Genomic DNA, 17,757 nt, shown 5'->3' on the forward strand with positions numbered 1-17,757 from the left:
CTGGGCCCGGAGTTCCGGCGCAGTGGAGGGCGGGCAGAGACCGGGGGACGCCTGCAGACCTGCTCCACGGCCCCCGGGCACTGCGCCACGGGCCAGGCCGTGCCGAGCGTTACTTCACTCCCGGGACGGCCCGGCCGGAGCCGCCTCCCGCCTCGGGCCGCCCCTTCCCGCCCCACGGCGCGGGGCCCTATCGCTGCCGGGGCTTGCGCCGCCGCCCCTCTGCGCGCCGCCGGGAGCGGACGGTGGTGGCTGCTGGCGCTCAGCGCCGGGACCCGACCCGCACGGCCGCTGCCCGCCGACAGCCCTGGCGCAGCCGCGTCCTACCCCGCGTGCCGCCGACACCGAAGAGTCCCGGGGAGGCGTCTCTGGGCCCGACGCGGCCGGGGCGAAACTACCCGGGGGAGGGGCTCGGTCGCGTCCCGCCGGGCAGAGACGGGCAGCGGCAGCGCTGACAGGCTAGCGGGGCCTGGCCGTGCCCGCGGCCCGCTTTCGCAAGCCCCCCGCTGTGCCGAGCGACAGCTTGGCCCTGCGCGGCGGCCCGGGGCAGGCTGGCAGGGCCCGCGGAGGGCTGCCTGTCCTCGCCGACGGTCGCGGGTCTGCTTCATAAAGCCGGCCGAGGAGAGGCGCAGCCCCCTCGCCGGCGGAGCCCCCGGCCCAACAGGACGCGGGTGGCAAGGCGAAGCCAAGGGTGGCTTAGAGGCACACCTCTGACACCACGAACATTTCGGATGCTGCCCTTCTCTTACAGGCAGCAGGGCGCTTATGTCTCGGGCAGAAACGAGAGCTGTGCCCTATCGAGGCACTCAGTCACCAGGCCTGGCAGGGGCAGCAGTGCCGGCGGAGATGCAAGATCCTGAGGAGGAGGAAGGCCTTTGCTCTCCTGCTACAGAGACAAGAACTGGCAGCAGAGGTGGAAGGTTATGGTAGAATATATGCTGTTTATTTATGAACATAACCAGGACTTCCAACACGTTTTATATGCAGTTCCCTCCCCCCTCAGCCCAAACAACCCCCCAAGGTGCGTGCATATACATGGGTGTGCACAGAGCCACGCACCCCTCAGACACACGGCATGCACACACACCCTTGGCACTGGCCCCTGCTGCCATGCTCCTCAACAGCCTCACTGCTCCAGCTCCTTCTCTTCCTCGTGGCTGTCTCTACTGAATGGATGCTTGCACAGCTAAGACATTAGGAAGAGACACTCTGCACGGCTACCAGTGCTCCCTGGAAGGGGGCCCGATTGTTTATTTTGCTCTCACCCTGGGAGAAGCTCCAGGGTCTAAAGGTGCTGCAGTACCAGGGATAAGCCTTCTTGCCCCACTGTGGGCATTCTGCAGCCTCACGGCCCCACCCAGGCACCCCTGCCTTGGGGGGTCAGTGAGCAGCATCCAGCCCTGGGCAACGTGAAGGCAGCAACACACATTCACACTCACTCACCCACCCGAATAATAAAATAACATTGCAGCACAAGGGCATAGTCTCTGTCGCCAGATAAGAAAGTCGTGTGACGGCAAAGATCCGAGTAACACAACAAAAACAAAGTGTAGCTAGTATACACAGAAAGGCTTTCACATTACATGAGGCACGGCTTGGGCAGACAGACTTGGAGAGGAGCTCAATGTCCTGGAATAAAGCAAAATACACGGAAGTTCCTAGTAAATACCCGCATCAATAGGTATTTATTCATTGTGCTTCGCCACGTTGTGACATACAGTACGAGACATTGCTGCTCTTTTTTTGGTGGAGGGAGCTCACCACACTCCCTCACTCACTGCTGCTCCAGCAGTCCCAAGCTGTCCATCACTCCTGCAGCAGCAGCAGCTTCTGCCCTGCTCCCGGCCAAGGCAAGGGCAGGGTTTGGCAAGGGCAGCCCAGCCAGGCTGAGGCAGTCCGGGCAGCAGCCTGGCAGCTGCCCCACACCTCAGTGCTTGGAGTGGGCAACCAGCACTGCACATCTCTCTGCCTTAGTCCTCTTCTCGACGTCCTCTCCACAGCTACCCCTGCCTGCTGCACTGCAGGCTGGCTGGGGAGGCCCGGCTGGCATCTCCAGATGCCCTGTCCCAAAGCCCGCACATTCTGCACCCTTCTTCCTTGTGCCTTGGCAGGCTGGGGGGGGACAGAAAGTGCCAGAGCTCCTGCAGCCAGCTTTTAAGGCACATCTGGATTGCTATGCATGCTTTATTACTATTATTATTATTGTTATTTACCCTGTGTAGACATGTGGGCTTTTCAATGTCTTCGTTCCCTCACCTTTCCACTTAGAACACCCACCATGTTTTCAGCTTATTCGTGTGTCATCCCTAAGGCACAGACCTTTTAATACTACAGCTGCCTGGCTTCTTGTATTGGTCGTTAAATGTTAAACAAACAAACAAACAAAACAAAACCAAAACCCACCCCCCTCTTACTCCTCCCTCCCGGAACAATCCGGTACGTGTAGGATCTATTAGGTGAGTGGGGGTGGCCCCGCAGTCCCGGCGCAGCTCGGCGCTAGGCGCAGCTGCCCATGGCCTTCACCAGCGAGCTCTCGGGCAGCTGCCTGAAGATGCCCCGCAGAGTCTCCAGCTCCCGGGTGAGCTGCTCCACCCGCTTGCGCAGTCGCTCGTTGTCGGTGGTGAGCTCCAGCACCTTCTGCTGCGTCTCCACGTTGCGCTGCTTGGCCTTGTCCCGGCTCTTGCGCACCGCGATGTTGTTGCGCTCCCGGCGCACCCGGTACTCGTTGCTGTTCTTATCCACTGTCTTTTTCGATTTGCTCCGGTGGTCCGCGGGAATCATCTTGAGGGCGCTGGCGGCGGGCAGGCCGCCGGGGTGGTGCGGGTGGTGCGGGCTGGGCACGGGCGTGGGGGGCGGCGTGGGGTGCCCGGGCTGGAGGTGCATGGTGGTCTGGGCGCAGTGGGCGATCTGGTACTGCAGGTGGGACGGGTGCTGCTGCGGGGCGTGGTGGGGGTACAGGGCTGACAGGGCCGCCGCCTTCACCTCCTCCTCCTCGCGGGGCTCCTGTTTAATCACCAGCGGCCGCAGGCCAGGCGCGGCGATGCGCTCGTACAGGGGGTCGAGCTTGCCGTCCATGTAGCCGGCCATGCAGCCGAAGAGCGGCTGCTGGTGGTGCTGCTGCTGGTGCCCCGGCGCCGAGGCGGCGGTGCCGGCCCCATGCATGTTGTGGAAGTCGAAATCTCCGGCCAGGATAGCCTTGGCTTTCTCCTGCTGTTTGCTGTGCTGAAAGAGATCGGCCAGGAACTCGTCGTTGAAGGCAGCGGGGTCGATGTAGGCGCTTATGTCGATGGAGTTCTCGTTCTCGCAAATGTCGCCGAGCTCCGCGCCGCCCGCAGCAGGTGCCGCCGCCGAGGTAGCCTCTCTGTAACTGTAGGCGCTGCCGGGCAGGGGAGTCTGGAGCTGGTGGTGCTGGCCGCTGCTCATCGGGGGCCGGGAATCGACCTCGTAGAAGTTGGCTTGCTCCATGAAGCACCTACAGTCTGCCGGGCATGGTGAAGGGCTCCTGCAATCCAGTTTTCGGACAGGGCGACGGCAGCGGCTCTACCAAGCCCGCGGCACCCCTGTCCTCTGCGGCGAACGGCACCGCGGTACGGTGCGGTATGGTGCGGCACGGTGAAGCACGGTGCTGCTCGGCTCGGCACCGCTCGGCACTCCCTGAGCCCGTCCCCGCCCGGCACGGCCGAGCCCCGCTCGCTGCCGCCGCGCTGCCAGTGGCTGCCGCGGCCGCGCGGCCGCTTTTATACCCCGCCGGCCCCGCGGGTCGCCCCCTAGCGCCAGCCTCCTGCGGGGAGGCCCTGACCGCTGCACCCGGGTCTTATAGCGCCCCACCGGGGCAGCGCCGCCTGCCCGCCCCCGGCAGCCGCCGCACGCCCCAGCACCTCCCCCTCGTCCCGCCGCCCTGAACTCAGGCGCTGGACTACGCCCGCCGAGGAGGCTCGGCGCTGATAAGAGGCCCGCGAAAGCGGCGAGGGACTTTGCGCTCTCTCTACCCGGGGCCGCTCGGCGGGGCAGAGCGGCCGAAAGCGGTTGGTGCATTTCCAGCGCCCGCTCCCAGCCCTGCGATCCGCAGTCTCAAAGTTCACCGCCACTTGCGCGTTAATGCCAATCTTTGGCCAGCCGGGATTACTCGCCCCGCCATGTTAGCCTGCGGGAACCGAGGTGCTGCTGCACCGCATCCCACTGCAGCGGAGCGCTCCCGGTTACAGCGAGACCATCTGGGGACGGCGCCCGGCGGGCAGGGGCGGGCACCTCCAGGGGCACCGGGGGCCCCTTGGCTCCGTTCCGCTCGGTGAAGATCGGCCGGGTGCCGTCCTGTACCGTCCTGCGCTTACTGTTGGTCCAGCGAGCCCGAAGGACCTGTCCTTCCGGGCTGGGACAGCCCTGAGCCCGGCCACCTGCGGGTCAACCGCCCCACGCTGACAGCAGCCCGGCAAGGTGCGCTCCGCTGCCAGCACAGGCAGCCCCGCGGCCTTCGCCACACACAGGAAAGGCGAGATAGAGGCGCGGCTCTTCCGCCGTAGCCCCGCACGACCCGAAGAGGTAAACGGGCAAATACCGCAATCCTGACCGGCTGCCGGCGCTTACACGAGTCAGAGCGAGCGCAGCCGGGGGCCGCCGCGGAGATGCTGCTCGCCTTCCTAGGATCCCGCTGCTGGTGACTTGGGAGGAGATCGATGTTCGGCACGGCGGGATCGGAGAGAGGAGCTGCGTGTCCCGGCAGCGCGCTGCTCTCTCAGGGCGGCAGGGTACCTTACTGGGTAAAGTCACAGACATCCGAGCCCTCGTTTCAAAGCAGCTCGGCAGGGGGTGAGAAGGCTCATTTCTCATTTTGTCTCCATCTCTCGCAGCCTGAGGAGCAGATGAGTTTGTCCTCCCCTGGACACCTTCTGAATGCACCTCAGGAAGCCCCACAGGCCTTTAGCTCTGTTCATCCAGAAGATTCTTTTGAAAATGACAGAGAAAGGATAAGTCCAGGCCCTTGGAGCAGGTGCAAGCTTAACACTGCTGCAGGAAGATTTCCAGGGAAAACGACTCAAATGTAAAAGGCTGGAGAAAGAAACCCAACTTGCTGGAATTCACAGTTCTGGATGTCCTGGCATAACTGAAGCTTGTGAGAGCAGATTCCTTGCTCAGGAAGGGTTTGACAGATTCCTTGTGATACAAAGTAGCTGACAACGTCCTGAAGAGGAAACAGAAGCAGGCTGCACCGGGAAGCCATGGTGTGTATCACACAAGAGGCTTTTGAAGCTCTCTCTGAGCAGCAAAACCAGCCAGAGGAGCCCCCTTCCAGTATGCCCTCAGGAGTGGGTTCTGTGACTACAGCAGGGAAACAGACTCCCGAAAATGCTTTTCACTATCTCACCCTTCAGCATTGCCCAAAAAACCACATGAAAGCCTGAACTCTTTTGCATGCAGTCAGGATCTGCAGCAGTGCCTGGCACTGCGGCATAGTGGGCCAGGGGGCTGTGGCACTGCCTCAGCAACCACCACACTGCTCTGTTCTGTGATAGGAGTGAGTTTGGGAAAGGAAAATGTCCCTAGCTGCCCAAACTCTGCTTGACCTACTCAAGTGAACCAATTCACAGAAAAGGGACAAACCCAGGGCTAGGCTTTTTCCCTGCTAGGGTGAATATCACCTGGATGGGAGGCAATTAATGGAGCTTCTGCAGGCCTCCTATCTCTGAAGGCGGCAGAAAGAGGAGCAGGCTGTGGACATCTCCACTCACAGGCCAGTGCTGCAGGAAGCAGCAGAAGCGTGCAAGTAAGCTTGTCATTCAGTAACAATACCCACGCCTCTGTAGTCTTAAAAGGCTCTCACATTTTATAATCATTCTGAAATTAAGGCCTAACCACATATTAAAAGGAATTCAAAGTAAATCAGAAAGTTTAGGATCAGATTCCATTCCTAATTACAGTAATTAACAAACAAGTCCCCACAATTTAAGGACTGGTTTGCTCAGTACTTTTTTTTTTCCACACAGACCCTTTTTATCCGAGTTAAGAACTTTTAAATAACCTCTTTCTACACGAAAACATAAATTCCTGTCCAAGCTGGTTTACTGTGGTATAAAATGAGGTTCCCAGACTTAGACCAACAAGAGAATTCTTCATCTTTTTATTGTGCCTCCTCCTTTGAAGGCAAATAAACCATTTACAACCTCACCTCCTTCAGACACGCATAAACGCCAATTTCCACTTTCATACCAGCAGTGATTGATACCAAATATTTCAAATCTAACCTCGGGAAAAAATGTTTGTTCCCATTGCCTCGGATGTGTGTGCCAGGGGCGGCTTTCACCGACTGAGGAGGTGTGTGATGCAGGCTCCGGGTCCCCGAAGCAGCATTGTCAACTCTTGAGGGTGCTGTTCTTCCATCTCAAAGCAGACCTCGCTGTCTGGGAGCTCTGGGGGGCAGGAGAAGTGCTCACAATTCAAAACAAAAGGCAGCTGCACTGGTCTCTGCTGGTAAGGAGGGAAACAGAGTAGAAAATCGCAAACACAGACGTGTGTGAACACTTATCTGCTTCAGGTAAGGGAATTTTCTGTGAGTGCTGAGGGCTTTTAACGGCACCGAACACTGACTACTCCTCAGTGCAGCTGAACTCAGCTCCTGTGTTGCTCTCAGGCCTTTGGCTGCCTTGGGCTGCAGAGCAGGTTACCTGGCTGTGCCGGCAGCGCCGCACACTGCTCCGGAGCCAGCAGCTGGGAAGAGTGTCCAGAGGATGGCATGTGGCAGCCCCGTGAAGAATCGGTGTGCTATTACACATTTATTTTACTGCCTTGTTAAACTGCAGCCCTTCATTGCTGCTGACAACGCTCCAGCATGTCCTGGCTGCGTGCGAGACTGCGGGGTGAGCGCCAGCACAGCTCAGCCGCTCCTCTCTGCCCCCTGCAGAAAGGCAAAGCAGGCAGGTGTGGCTAGGGCAGGGATGGCCAGTGTGGAGCAGAAAGGACAATGAGCTGCCCCGGGAGATGAGTAGACATTGTCCTGAGCCGGGCACAGTGCTGTGCCCCATGTGCAGCTGGGGAGTGGGCAGGCAGGGAGCAGCAGCAGTTCCCTGTGTGAACATAGAGTTGGCAGTCAACCATCGTAGGTTTGTGCGATGAAACAAGCTTCTCACTTCTCTGTTTCCTGCACCAGGGAGGGGAAATATAATCCTGCACACCAAAGCTGCCACCTAGGACACTTCTCAAAGCAGAAGTTTGATGTGCCAAAAGCTTAGAGTTCAGCAAATCAGTGTGCAGCATGCTCCCACAAGCCAGCCAAGACCTTCAGTGGTAACAGCAGCTGGTGACTGGTCACCATTTCTGAGGCACAGTTTGGCCCAACAACAGATCACTTAATTTCTCATTACAGCTTTTCTCCTTTGGAAAAACACTGCTTACAACTCTGACGTAAACCAACTCAAACCCATGCTATTTCCCTCTACCCCATTTGGCATCACTCCCCTTGCCTCCAGGGTCTCTGTGACAATGTGCCCAACCTTTGCCATCCTTGTGCTCTACTGGTTTCTATCTCCTCTCCAGAGAGCTCACTCCTTTGCACTTGCCAGGGGATCAGTGGTTCATCCATTCACAGTCCCTGCACGCTGTGCATGGCTCCTCCCTCACAGCTAGGACCACATTTCACTGACTATAGCCATAGTGCCCACAATACTCCAGATGCTTTTCAGATACAGGACTAAGTCCTGTTCCAAAGAACACACAGTTGAAAGACTGAAAAAATAGATGTGCTAGCACTGTTCCTCACCTCCCACTGCTTTCTTCTGCAGTATCATGTCCTCACCTTGGCCTCAAGACTTCCCAGAGCACTGTTTACAGTACTACTGGTATGCATCAATTATCATTTTGCTCAAGAGTAGCTATATGCACAAACCATCTCTCTCTAGCCTTTTACCTCAGACCAAACAATGACCTCCCTTCTTTCACACTTCCATTTACTTTCCAGCCTTCTGTCTACCTTAGACCCTTCAGCAGTTTCTCTCCCTCTCCAATTCATTTGTGGCTACATGTCCTTACTCTGTTTCACAGCTAGAGATCTGGGAGATTTCTAGCTGTGACTTGCCAAGGCCACACAAGCAATAAGGAGCAAAGCTGAGAATTTCATATCTCCTATGTCCTGAGCTAATAGCACAAGCGAAGAGCAGGCAAGAGTGACTGCTGCTTCCCTCCAGATGAAATGCTTCATTTCCCATGGACTTCTCTCCTATTCTTAATAGGTTTCTTAATTGAAAAGTTAAAGTATTTTTTATCTTGAAATGTTTATTTCTGAAGTGACCTGCCAAGGAAATGCCACCCTTTGATTTCCGCCATCGTATCCTGAAGGGAGCACATAGGAAGCACAGCTTTTTGTGCTAGTCCACAGAACTGACGTCTCTCCGTGGTCCGAGCAGGAAGCGCTGCAGACCTTTGGTTGACACACAAACCATGCACCAGCACTGGAGCAGAGTAGTTACCATCCTCCAGACTTGGTTCCCAACTTTGATTTGAGAGGCAGAGTCTCCTAAAGATACTCTCTCTCTGTAAATGCTTGCTCTTGGAACATGGTACCACACGCAACAGAATCCGAACATGGAGATTCACTGCTCCTGTGCACGTGGAAAACTGAAGCAGAGCCTGTCCCCTGTCTGCACGCAGGTGACACCAGCTCCAGGGATTTCATGGAGATGCTGTGCAGGGAACTCAAGCTCACAGCCCCCAGTGTTCTGAGCTGCACCTAAAACTAGATACTGAAGTAACACGGTCTTGAAGGCCTCTTCATGCACAAAGCCCACTGCACCGCACACCTGGTTTAGCATCACTCCTTAGTAAGGTCTGCTGGTTAGAGCAACAGCATCTCATCACTTCAGCCTCCAGTTCCTATGAATCATGTGGTCAGGCTGTAACATCATTCACATCAGCAAAAGGCAGCTAATGGGGACAAGCAGAACTTGAGCAATGTGTAGGAGACCATGGCCTTTCAATCCCAAACTGGCTTTCAGAAGGTGCACTTACAAAGATGGGCCAGGACATTTAGAGAAGGCTCCTTAAGTAAAGAGGAAGGTTGCCACTGACCTTTTGCTGACCTCTTCAGATTTTAAAAAAGAAGATGGTAGAGCATGGCTTAGACTTCATCACTCTAAGTAGTTCTTGTATGCACTGTGGACATTATTCTTTCAGGACCTGACAAAATACAAATTTGATTTCAGTGGCAGAAAGTTTTGTGGTCACAGGACTCATCTGAAAATGCCAGGGGTTGTAAGCATTGCCTCCAGACTAACAGAAACCCTTCTTACTACTCACTGTAGATGCCATCTTGTATCTGAAACCTTGTTGAGCCAAACTCAGCTTTCTCTAAGTATGTCACTGCCAGCCCTGGGATTACTGGCATGAGTAATTTAAGCAGGAATTGGCCTACTAAATGGAAAATGTCACAGGCAGCAAGAGGCAAAGCACTCACAAGGCAGCTCTGCAAAGTTCTTAGTCACTCAGTGACATCATCAATGAATCCAAACCAGGCATCAGCATGGCAGAGGAAAGAAGTCAGTCAGGTGCAATCTCAGCTTGGAAACCATCAGAGTTTTGTTATTAGTTTCAAGCTCAAGTGATGCTTCTAGCACCAGAATCTGCCTGCTTCTCCTAAGAGTAACCCCTGCACAAAGACAAGGCTTAAGAAGCAGCTTATGCTTGGCAGCTGCCTTGCAGCGCTGCCACTCTACCCTGCAGCGTGCTGACCCCGCCACAGAGTGACCATGCAGCAGGCTGACACGGCAGCACTGCTGGTAGGTGAGGTGGGACACAGGCCTTCATGCCCTGCAGGGATTCCAAAGGGCACTCATGAACACCCAGACAAGGTATCTGGCACTCCTGCCTGCTGGGACAGGACCTCTGCTGCCCTGCAGGCCTGCACACAGGATCACTCAGCACACCAGTCCTGCTCACACAAATTAGACAGCACTCACCTCCAGATGGATGTTCTTCTGCTCATGCTGCAGTCTGACGCTGTAGATAAAACAAGCCTCAATCCGAAGAGCAGTAAGAGTTGATCATAACCAGGTGTCTCTGACAAGCAGAGGACATTTCTGAAGGGATCACACTCCCATAAAATCCAGACCCTAAAGCTGGGAGGTTATAAGGACATTGGAGACTTTCAGAAGAAAGCAGGAATTATGATGCTTGGAACAAACTATTCCTTCTGCTTAAAGACAGCTGAGAGCTGACCCACAAAGTGCTTTAAATAAATACATTCAGAATTCAGATGAGTAAAGCCAGAAGGATTGTTTTGGTGGGAGCTATCATCCTTTTTATTCCTCTCATGGAAGTAGCCAAATGGTGTTTCATTTGCAATAGCATTTCTGGAACTAAAGCACCAGTGAGTGCTGGGTGTTTGCAGGATGCTTTGGTATTAAATGTGCCTTCAGCTAGGAGGTAGCAACGTTGCCCTGCAACTTGTATGACCGTGGAGCTAATCATTCAGCAAGAGCCCAGGGCTGAGGTTTCTAAGGACAAAGAAAAAGGCCTTGCAAACTACCCGAGTGAAAGCCAACCCAGCTGTGAGCTGGGTTCCCATACCGCAGAAGTGTCTACTTCTTTCCTTCTACTCTTGTCATGAAAAGCAGGAAATGTGAACAAGTTTTTGGAATCTATTCACACTGAGTAATTCTTTTGGGCCTAAACAGTTAACTGGGATGCTAATATTATGCAAAGTACATGTAACGTATGAGTGTGAACACAAATCTCACAGCCCTCAGCAGACCCCAGTGCTGCACTACTGGGGAACTCGAGCAGCACACACTGCTGCAGGGTCTGCTGCAGCGTTCCCTGGCGATGCCCCGTGCTAGTGCTGAACAAGTGCCCTTTGTGACACACTTCCTGTGCTCAAAGCACTGCACTTCGTGCGCCAGCTGTTTAGCAGAGCACAGCAGCCCAGGTTACCTTGGTGGTAGCAAGGTGGGCACTCAGTTGGAGCTCTCCTGGGTTTGCTGCCATGTGCATATCCCTGCTAGGGGCAGGCAAACACCCATGCTCTTGCTCTGCCTCCATCTGGCCACAGGAAGGAAGAGGCTGGCACCTGCGTTAGCAGGGGGCCAGGGGAACCCTTCGGGTTTGCCCTGCCTACTCAGTGCCTAATGCTTTACACCAGGGGAAGAGGCTGTGAGGTCAAAGTGCACATAAACCACGTACCTTGAAGAACTCGGTTTCCTGGTGAGCAGTCCTCCCCTCCAACTGCCAAAGCACACTTCCAGCGGGACTGTGCTGACTTCAAAGCATTGCCTGTGCCCTGGAGCAGGGTTCTCAGCACCCTGGGCAGCTGCTGTGACTGGCCACATTCACTCCGGGCTCTGAAGGGTTCAGGGCTTGTACACACCTCGGCAAGGTCCTCTTCGGAACGTCTGCATTCAGCATATCCTGGCTACACAGAGAAACAGGCTTCAGGGAAGACACTGTGCTTCAGCAGGTCAAGTTTCAGCCTCTGCCAAGTGGCTGCTGGCACGGGATGGATTGCAGCCTTCAAGAGCAGGCTCAGTGTTCTGCAGAGCTGTGCTCCTATCACCTCCCCTGTGTGCTACCTCTTCTGCTCCCATCACCCTCTCCTCTGCGTGCTACCCCTTGTGCTCCCGTGTTTACACGGGCAGCCTATTCCCCTTTAAGTCACCGACACAAGCTTTGTCGTAATATTGCTGATCCTGAATTCTTTCCTTGGGCAAAACTCCTGATCAAATGAGTTGATCTCTTAATTGCATAAGAACTTGTGTCCAAAGAAATCCTGCCTGATGCAGGAGAACTGCACACAGGGTCCGAGCAACTCAGGACGAGGAGAACTTCCTCTGTGCATTTCCTCTGTGCTAAGTTGTTTTTTAAGGCCAGTGAGGTGCAGAAACACCACCTGAGGTAAGCACACCATCTGAGTCTGCCCTCCCACGCAGGCTGTGTGAGCCAGGCAAAAGTGACTAATTTTCTGCTCCCTTCCATGAGCACAAGAGGGCCTGGGTCCAGTCAAGTGCACCGTCCCCTGTCAAGTGACAAGCTCTCAATATCTCTTCATTGAGCTTGTTATGGTATGTCAGAGGTCATGCAGACAACAAAGCCAGTGATCAGAAAGAAGTTTGTGTCCTCATTCTCCCAACACCACGAGAATATACCTCCAATTTCACTGCTTTTCTGCAGGGTACTTATTTTAGGCTTCTGTTCTGAAGAACTGTTTTGAAGTCTGGATAAAATTAATGCCTAAAACTATTTACTGTTCTTAATAACATGTGAACAAGGTAAAGCTCTTCAGGAGAGCCTGTCCTGTGACAAGCAATGCCCCAGTAATGATGGGTGGGGATTTTCAGGCACTGACTTATGCTGCCTTGGCCCAGAGCCATGGCACCGTACACTCAGGAGCTAAGCTATCTAAATCCTTGCAGCCCTCCTTTCTGCTTTTGGGAATTCAGGACAGGTGTGGCAGTTACTAAACCTGGATACTTGAGAATTCACCTCTTATTCCCAGGTGTGGGCCATTAATTCTTGCTCAGACTTGTCCAGCTCTCAGGAGGCCCTTTTGAAGCAGACTTTACGTGCACAGGGTAGATGCCATTTTCCTCTCCATCTACTTCCCTGCTTCGTTTTCACTCATCCCTAGCCTTGCAGCCCCCTGACATGGTACACACCTATGGCAGCAGTAGTCTGCAGCTCTGCCACACTCTCTAGATAACATGATACTCCCAGCTTGCATCAGATAGAAGTTCAGGTAGACCTCAAGCCAAGCCTCAGTCAAACTCCCAACTATGGCTGCACCAATTGGATCAGCAGACATCAGAGAAAGCCAGAGAACACTTAAACACAGGTTGACAAAAACTGGATAATCACCTGCAAGGGACCTGCAGCTGCTGAACACTACTGTATACCTGGCCACCTGTACTTCACTACACTGGCCATCTTCTAAACAGCTCTCTGGAATTCTGAGGGGAGAGGGGATGCCAGAAGTTAAATTAGGGAAAGCACAGGCAGGGAATTGTTACAGGGTGACAGTGATTACTGGGGGTAATGAGATGGCCTTCTACCTCCAAGACCCTCAAGATGCCACTGCTGCAGTTTTGCCTCTTAGATCAAAGCACTATCTTGTGAAAGGAGGCACGGCTGTTGGAGAGCCTGGGCCCATTTGGCTTGAAGCACCAGTCACTGGCAGCATGAGGGGGTAAGCAAAGGCTGAGAAAGAGTTTCACTGGAAAATAAATTCTTCATCATCATCAAGAATTTTATAACCATGAATGAGAAGGCTCTGGCAAGTGAGTGCTGAAGACCACAGCCTGTTAACAAACGGCACATCCAGGGCAGCAGTGGTCTCTGTCTGCTCGTTCTGCCCTTCTCCACTAATGGAGAAACATCCCCTTCACCTTGCCTATGTAATCGAGTGCATCCCTCTCCAAACACCAGTGTGAGACACTCCAGACACCTGAGTAACTGAAAGAAGGGAGCAGCACCAGGAGATGCAGCAGAAACTGGAAATAGTTGCAAGACTTGTTAGCTGCGCAGAGGGCAAAACAAAGGCGGCGTCTCTCTGCTGCAAATGCACTCCAGGCAGTGCCACAATGAAGTGGATGTTTGCTATTAGAGCAGAATGGCTCCTTTATTGACTGAGGATTTGCTCAACAAAAGGGTTGGAACTTTCCAAGGCTGCAGCAGGCAGGGCTGGAACTGGAAGCACAATCCTGAAGGAGCCGTTACCGCTAAGCAGCGTTTCCTCTCCTTCACCTACTCAGAATGGCTACCTCTGACAAACCATCTCACAACGGACAACTTCCTACCAAATGAACAGTTGGGCTGAGAACACTTCTAAACTCTGAGCTGAACAAGCTGTGCCAAACACAGAGGTGTCCAGAATGCTTCTGCTTTCCTTTTTAAACATACAGTCAGGTTCCTAGTCAATGAAACTCTGCAACCCTTCTGCTTCCTGAAGCCTTTATAACCTCAGGTCTACCAAATGTAGATTTCGGCCTTAGTGTGGGTCAGTCCTGAATGCAGAAACTAATTCCTGTCATCTCAGAACGCGAGGGTGACTAAGAGAAGGGAGGCTTGCAGCACCAGTTAGGGAAAGCCTCTGCTGCAGACTGCATTTCTGGGTTCCTCCTGAATGAGTGGCATCTGCTGGGTGGTCACAAGGAACACAACCCTACTACAAGAGTCTTGCTATCCAGTTTTCAGCACTTGGAGGGAACAGGGGGAGCAGTTACCCAGAAAAGATCATTATTATTTTATTCTTTGCCCTCAAATGAACGCATCATGTATCACGGCCTGGAATGCTGTGCTTACACCTAAGGGGCTTACTTATTCCCACTTGTGAATACAAACATGTTTCTTTTGGGAAACATGTTTGTATTCACAAGTGGGAATAAGTCCTCTAGAAGAATGACAGAGATATGGATGTCAGACCAAAGGGGGCAACTGTGCAGCAGCAGCAGCAGCAGGGAAGAGCAAACCTGTGACAGAGATGTGCAAGTCTCAAGTAAATAAAACCCATTGAAACTTTACTCTTGAGGGCAGCAGAACCTGAATGCTCACAGAAAAAAAACGCACGTTTTTAAAAGGGCAGGCTGTGGTCTGGGGTGTTGGTCCAGGGCTGCCTATGAAGACAGTAACATGCACAAAGAGCAGAACAGACACAACAGAAACGGCTCAAACAGCCACAAAAGGTTTCCACACTAAGAGGAGGCTGCAGAAAACCACCTCGTTATTGTTGTAAGTATGAAGGGAAGATACTGAGGGGGTAAGGCACAGGAACATCATCCCCACAGGTTCCTCTCCCTGTCACACCTTTTGCCTCCAGCTCCTACAATTCCTGTTTCCTCAAGAGCCTCTCTGCCTGGGGTTTGCTGTGGGTTATCTGAAGGTGCTGAATGCCTGTGTCTTTTTCTTCAAAGTCTAAGGGGTTTAAAGAATCGTGAGACTGGATGAAGCATGTGAAGGCAAGACACTCTTGCAAGATTCCCTATAGTCAGCCAGAACCAGTGCAGAGGGCTCCAGACCAGCAGGGATCCACCTGCTTGCAGCAGCTCATCTAACTTGGAACCAAACACCAGAAGTGTTCTTTCCTAGGCCACATCTCCAGAGCAGCTCCCTAGATGTTTCTGTGATTACTTTTTAGAGCACTTCCATCACGTTCTATCTTTACTGTCATGATGTGGAGAAAAACAAAAACCAAACCAACCAAGTCCTGCTAGCACTGAAGTGCCCTCCATGACAGCCTTCCTGCACTGGGACACAACACTAAGCCAGTAGTGCAGCACTCCCTGTGTGTGGAACAACCTGGGAGCTCTCATCTGTAAGCTAGTCAGACTCCAGGAGAATAAGCTGCCCTACATTTGATTTTCTTCAGTTTTCTTTGAGGGAGCTTAATGACTGAGTGGTTATAAAGTGCTCTCAAAGTCTAGGAAAGCACTCCCAAGAGCACACAGTTACTTACCTATTGTCAGCAAAGGATCTTGTTTAATGCTTACCTGGAACTTTGCTCTGGCTACAGATGGGTGAGTCACTGTCACAGCAAATGTCACAGCCTCAGCTGAGGAACAGAAACACGTGAGAGACGTTAAAAGCAAATACTTGATGACTGACAACAGAAGGATCTTCCTGGTAATGAGCTGATCAAAGCTGTTTGCCCAGACTGATCTTTAGAATTCTTCTGCAAAGGCTCATTTGCCACAGGGCTTTACAAAACCAACAACCACCACCCCCCTCCAACATCAGCCGGCCATAAACCCGGCAGATACAGACAAAGACGCCTACATTGCTGAGCACCCTGTTCACAAACCCGAGCCTTCTCACTGCCCTGGCAGGCCTAAAACGCCTCCCAGGCAGGCCTGTGTACCAGACAGCAGCAGCACAAGGCCTGCGACTTTCCCCTCTGTATTTAAACAGAACCTGCTTCTGCCCCAGTCTGCGCTGGCTGCGCACCGCTGCCGCCCCGAGCCTCGCTCAGCTGCTCCCCCGGCGGCTCGCAGCAGCGCGCCCAGGCCAATGGCATCCTGGCCTGGAGCAGGAACAGTGCGGCCAGATGGAAAAAGGAGCTTGTTCTGCCCCGGCCAGGCCACACCTTGAGTGCTGTGTCCAGCTCTGCGCTCCTCAATTCAAGAGATGTTGAGGTGCTGGAAGGTGTCCAGAGAAGGGCAGCAAGGCTGGGGAGGGGCCTGGAGCACAGCCCTGTGAGGAGAGGCTGAGGGAGCAGGGGGTGTGCAGCCTGCAGCAGAGGAGGCTCAGAGCAGAGCTCATTGCTGTCTACACTACTTGAAGGGAGGCTGTAGCCAGCAGGGGTTGGGCTCTGCTGCCAGGCACCCAGCAACAGAACGAGGGGACACAGTCCCAAGCTGTGCCAGGGGAGGTCTAGGCTGGATGTCAGGAGGAAGTTGTTGGCAGAGAGAGTGATTGGCATTGGAATGGGCTGCCCAGGGAGGTGGTGGAGTTGCCATCCTTGGAGGTGTTGAAGCCAAGCCTGGCTGGGGCACTTAGTGCCATGGTCTGGTTGTTTGGCCAGGGATGGGTGCTAGATTGGACTGGGTGAGCTTGGAGGTCTCTTCCAACCTGCTTGATTCTATGATCCTAAGTGCCCCCAGCAAATGCACACACCTGTGCCTCACAGCCTGCATCTGCCACCCCAGGAGCTGTGCACTCATCCCAGCACACAGAGTTCCACATCTGTGCTTGTTAAAGCTGAATTAAAGTGATGTGCACTCAGCTGTGCTGAAAATCTTAAGGGCCAAACAAATTCTTTTCTACAGACCCCAAATACATAAAATACAGCAGAGGATTGGTGCATAACCCTCCTGTGGCATGATTCAGAGGCTTCCTCACCTGCCAGCAGTCACAAGATCACAGGCTCACAGGATATTAGGGGTTGGAAGGGACCCAAGGAGATCATCCAGTCCAACCCCCCCCTGCCAGAGCAGAACAATCCTATCTAGCACAGATCACAGAGGAACACATCCAGACAGGCCTTTTAAGTCTCCAGAGAAGGAGACTTCATAACCTCTCTGGGCAGCCTGTTCCAGTGCTCTGTGACCCTTACAGTAAAGAAGTTCCCCCTTGTGTTGAGGTGGAACCTCTTTTGCTGCAACTGACACCCATTTAACACTTCAAATGTTTGAAAACTAGCCAATGACCCAGGAAACGCAGGCATTTGGAGCATTTTTTGTTGTTAAAACCGAAAACTCCCAAAGCCACAAGAAACCTCACAAACCAAACAGCTGAGATCTTTACATGAAGCCTTTGGTGATCCTCCCACTGTATCTCACAACACCCTAGAGGGGCAAACCACACAGCAGCTAGACTGAGGTGGAAATTCACTGCCGGGTGTCAATCCCAGCCCAGGAATAACGAAGAGGTGCCAGTTAGTGCAGGAACATAACAGCATCTCCTTTGGTGCCCGGGGACACTGGCTGCCCCCACGGCCCTGGCCAGAGGGGAGGCGGCAGCAGCCTCGGGGACTGCGAGTCAGCCCACTCTGGGAGGGAGGAGCTGCCCACGCCACCCTCTCCTGTGCAGGGGAGCTACCGGGGAAAGGCGGCTTCGCTTTCCTCCTCTCGGGCAGAATGAGGCGCGGTGCCCGTTCCGCGGTGCCCGGAGTCCCCTCACAGGCCGCTATGCCTCGCTGGAGAGAGCAAGATGGCGCCGCAGGTCGGACCGGAGGGCACGGGGCTTAGGTTCATCCCGAGCGCAGCACCACGGCCGCACGGAGGCCTGGCGAGCCCGAGCGGAGGCCCGGGCGCGGCGCAGGGGGCCCGGGCGCGGCGCAGGGGGCCCGGGCGC

The 17,757-nt window shown here is 54.0% G+C and overlaps 1 protein-coding gene across 4 annotated transcripts; it reads right to left on the bottom strand.

The window, feature by feature from the left end:
* Window positions 1-883: 883 nt before the first annotated feature.
* CEBPA (CCAAT enhancer binding protein alpha) lies at window positions 884-17,729 on the bottom strand. Of its 4 annotated transcripts, none has more exons than XM_064159867.1 (6): window positions 17,503-17,729; window positions 15,456-15,517; window positions 11,161-11,389; window positions 9,939-10,097; window positions 9,052-9,159; window positions 884-6,456 (listed from the first exon to the last, which is right to left on the bottom strand). In XM_064159867.1, the coding sequence occupies exon 6, from the start codon at window positions 3,460-3,462 to the stop codon at window positions 2,494-2,496; it is 969 nt and encodes a 322-aa protein (XP_064015937.1). In that variant the 5' UTR covers window positions 3,463-6,456; window positions 9,052-9,159; window positions 9,939-10,097; window positions 11,161-11,389; window positions 15,456-15,517; window positions 17,503-17,729; the 3' UTR covers window positions 884-2,493. The 4 variants fall into 4 exon arrangements, with proteins under 4 accessions (XP_064015937.1, XP_064015938.1, XP_064015939.1 ...); XM_064159868.1 differs by having other exon boundaries at window positions 884-6,459; XM_064159869.1 differs by having other exon boundaries at window positions 884-7,055.
* Between the last annotated feature and the right edge of the window lie 28 nt (window positions 17,730-17,757).

The sequence above is a fragment of the Pogoniulus pusillus genome, chromosome 20 (genome assembly GCF_015220805.1).
Source record: "Pogoniulus pusillus isolate bPogPus1 chromosome 20, bPogPus1.pri, whole genome shotgun sequence".
In the NCBI taxonomy this organism is placed as follows: Eukaryota; Metazoa; Chordata; class Aves; order Piciformes; family Lybiidae; genus Pogoniulus; species Pogoniulus pusillus.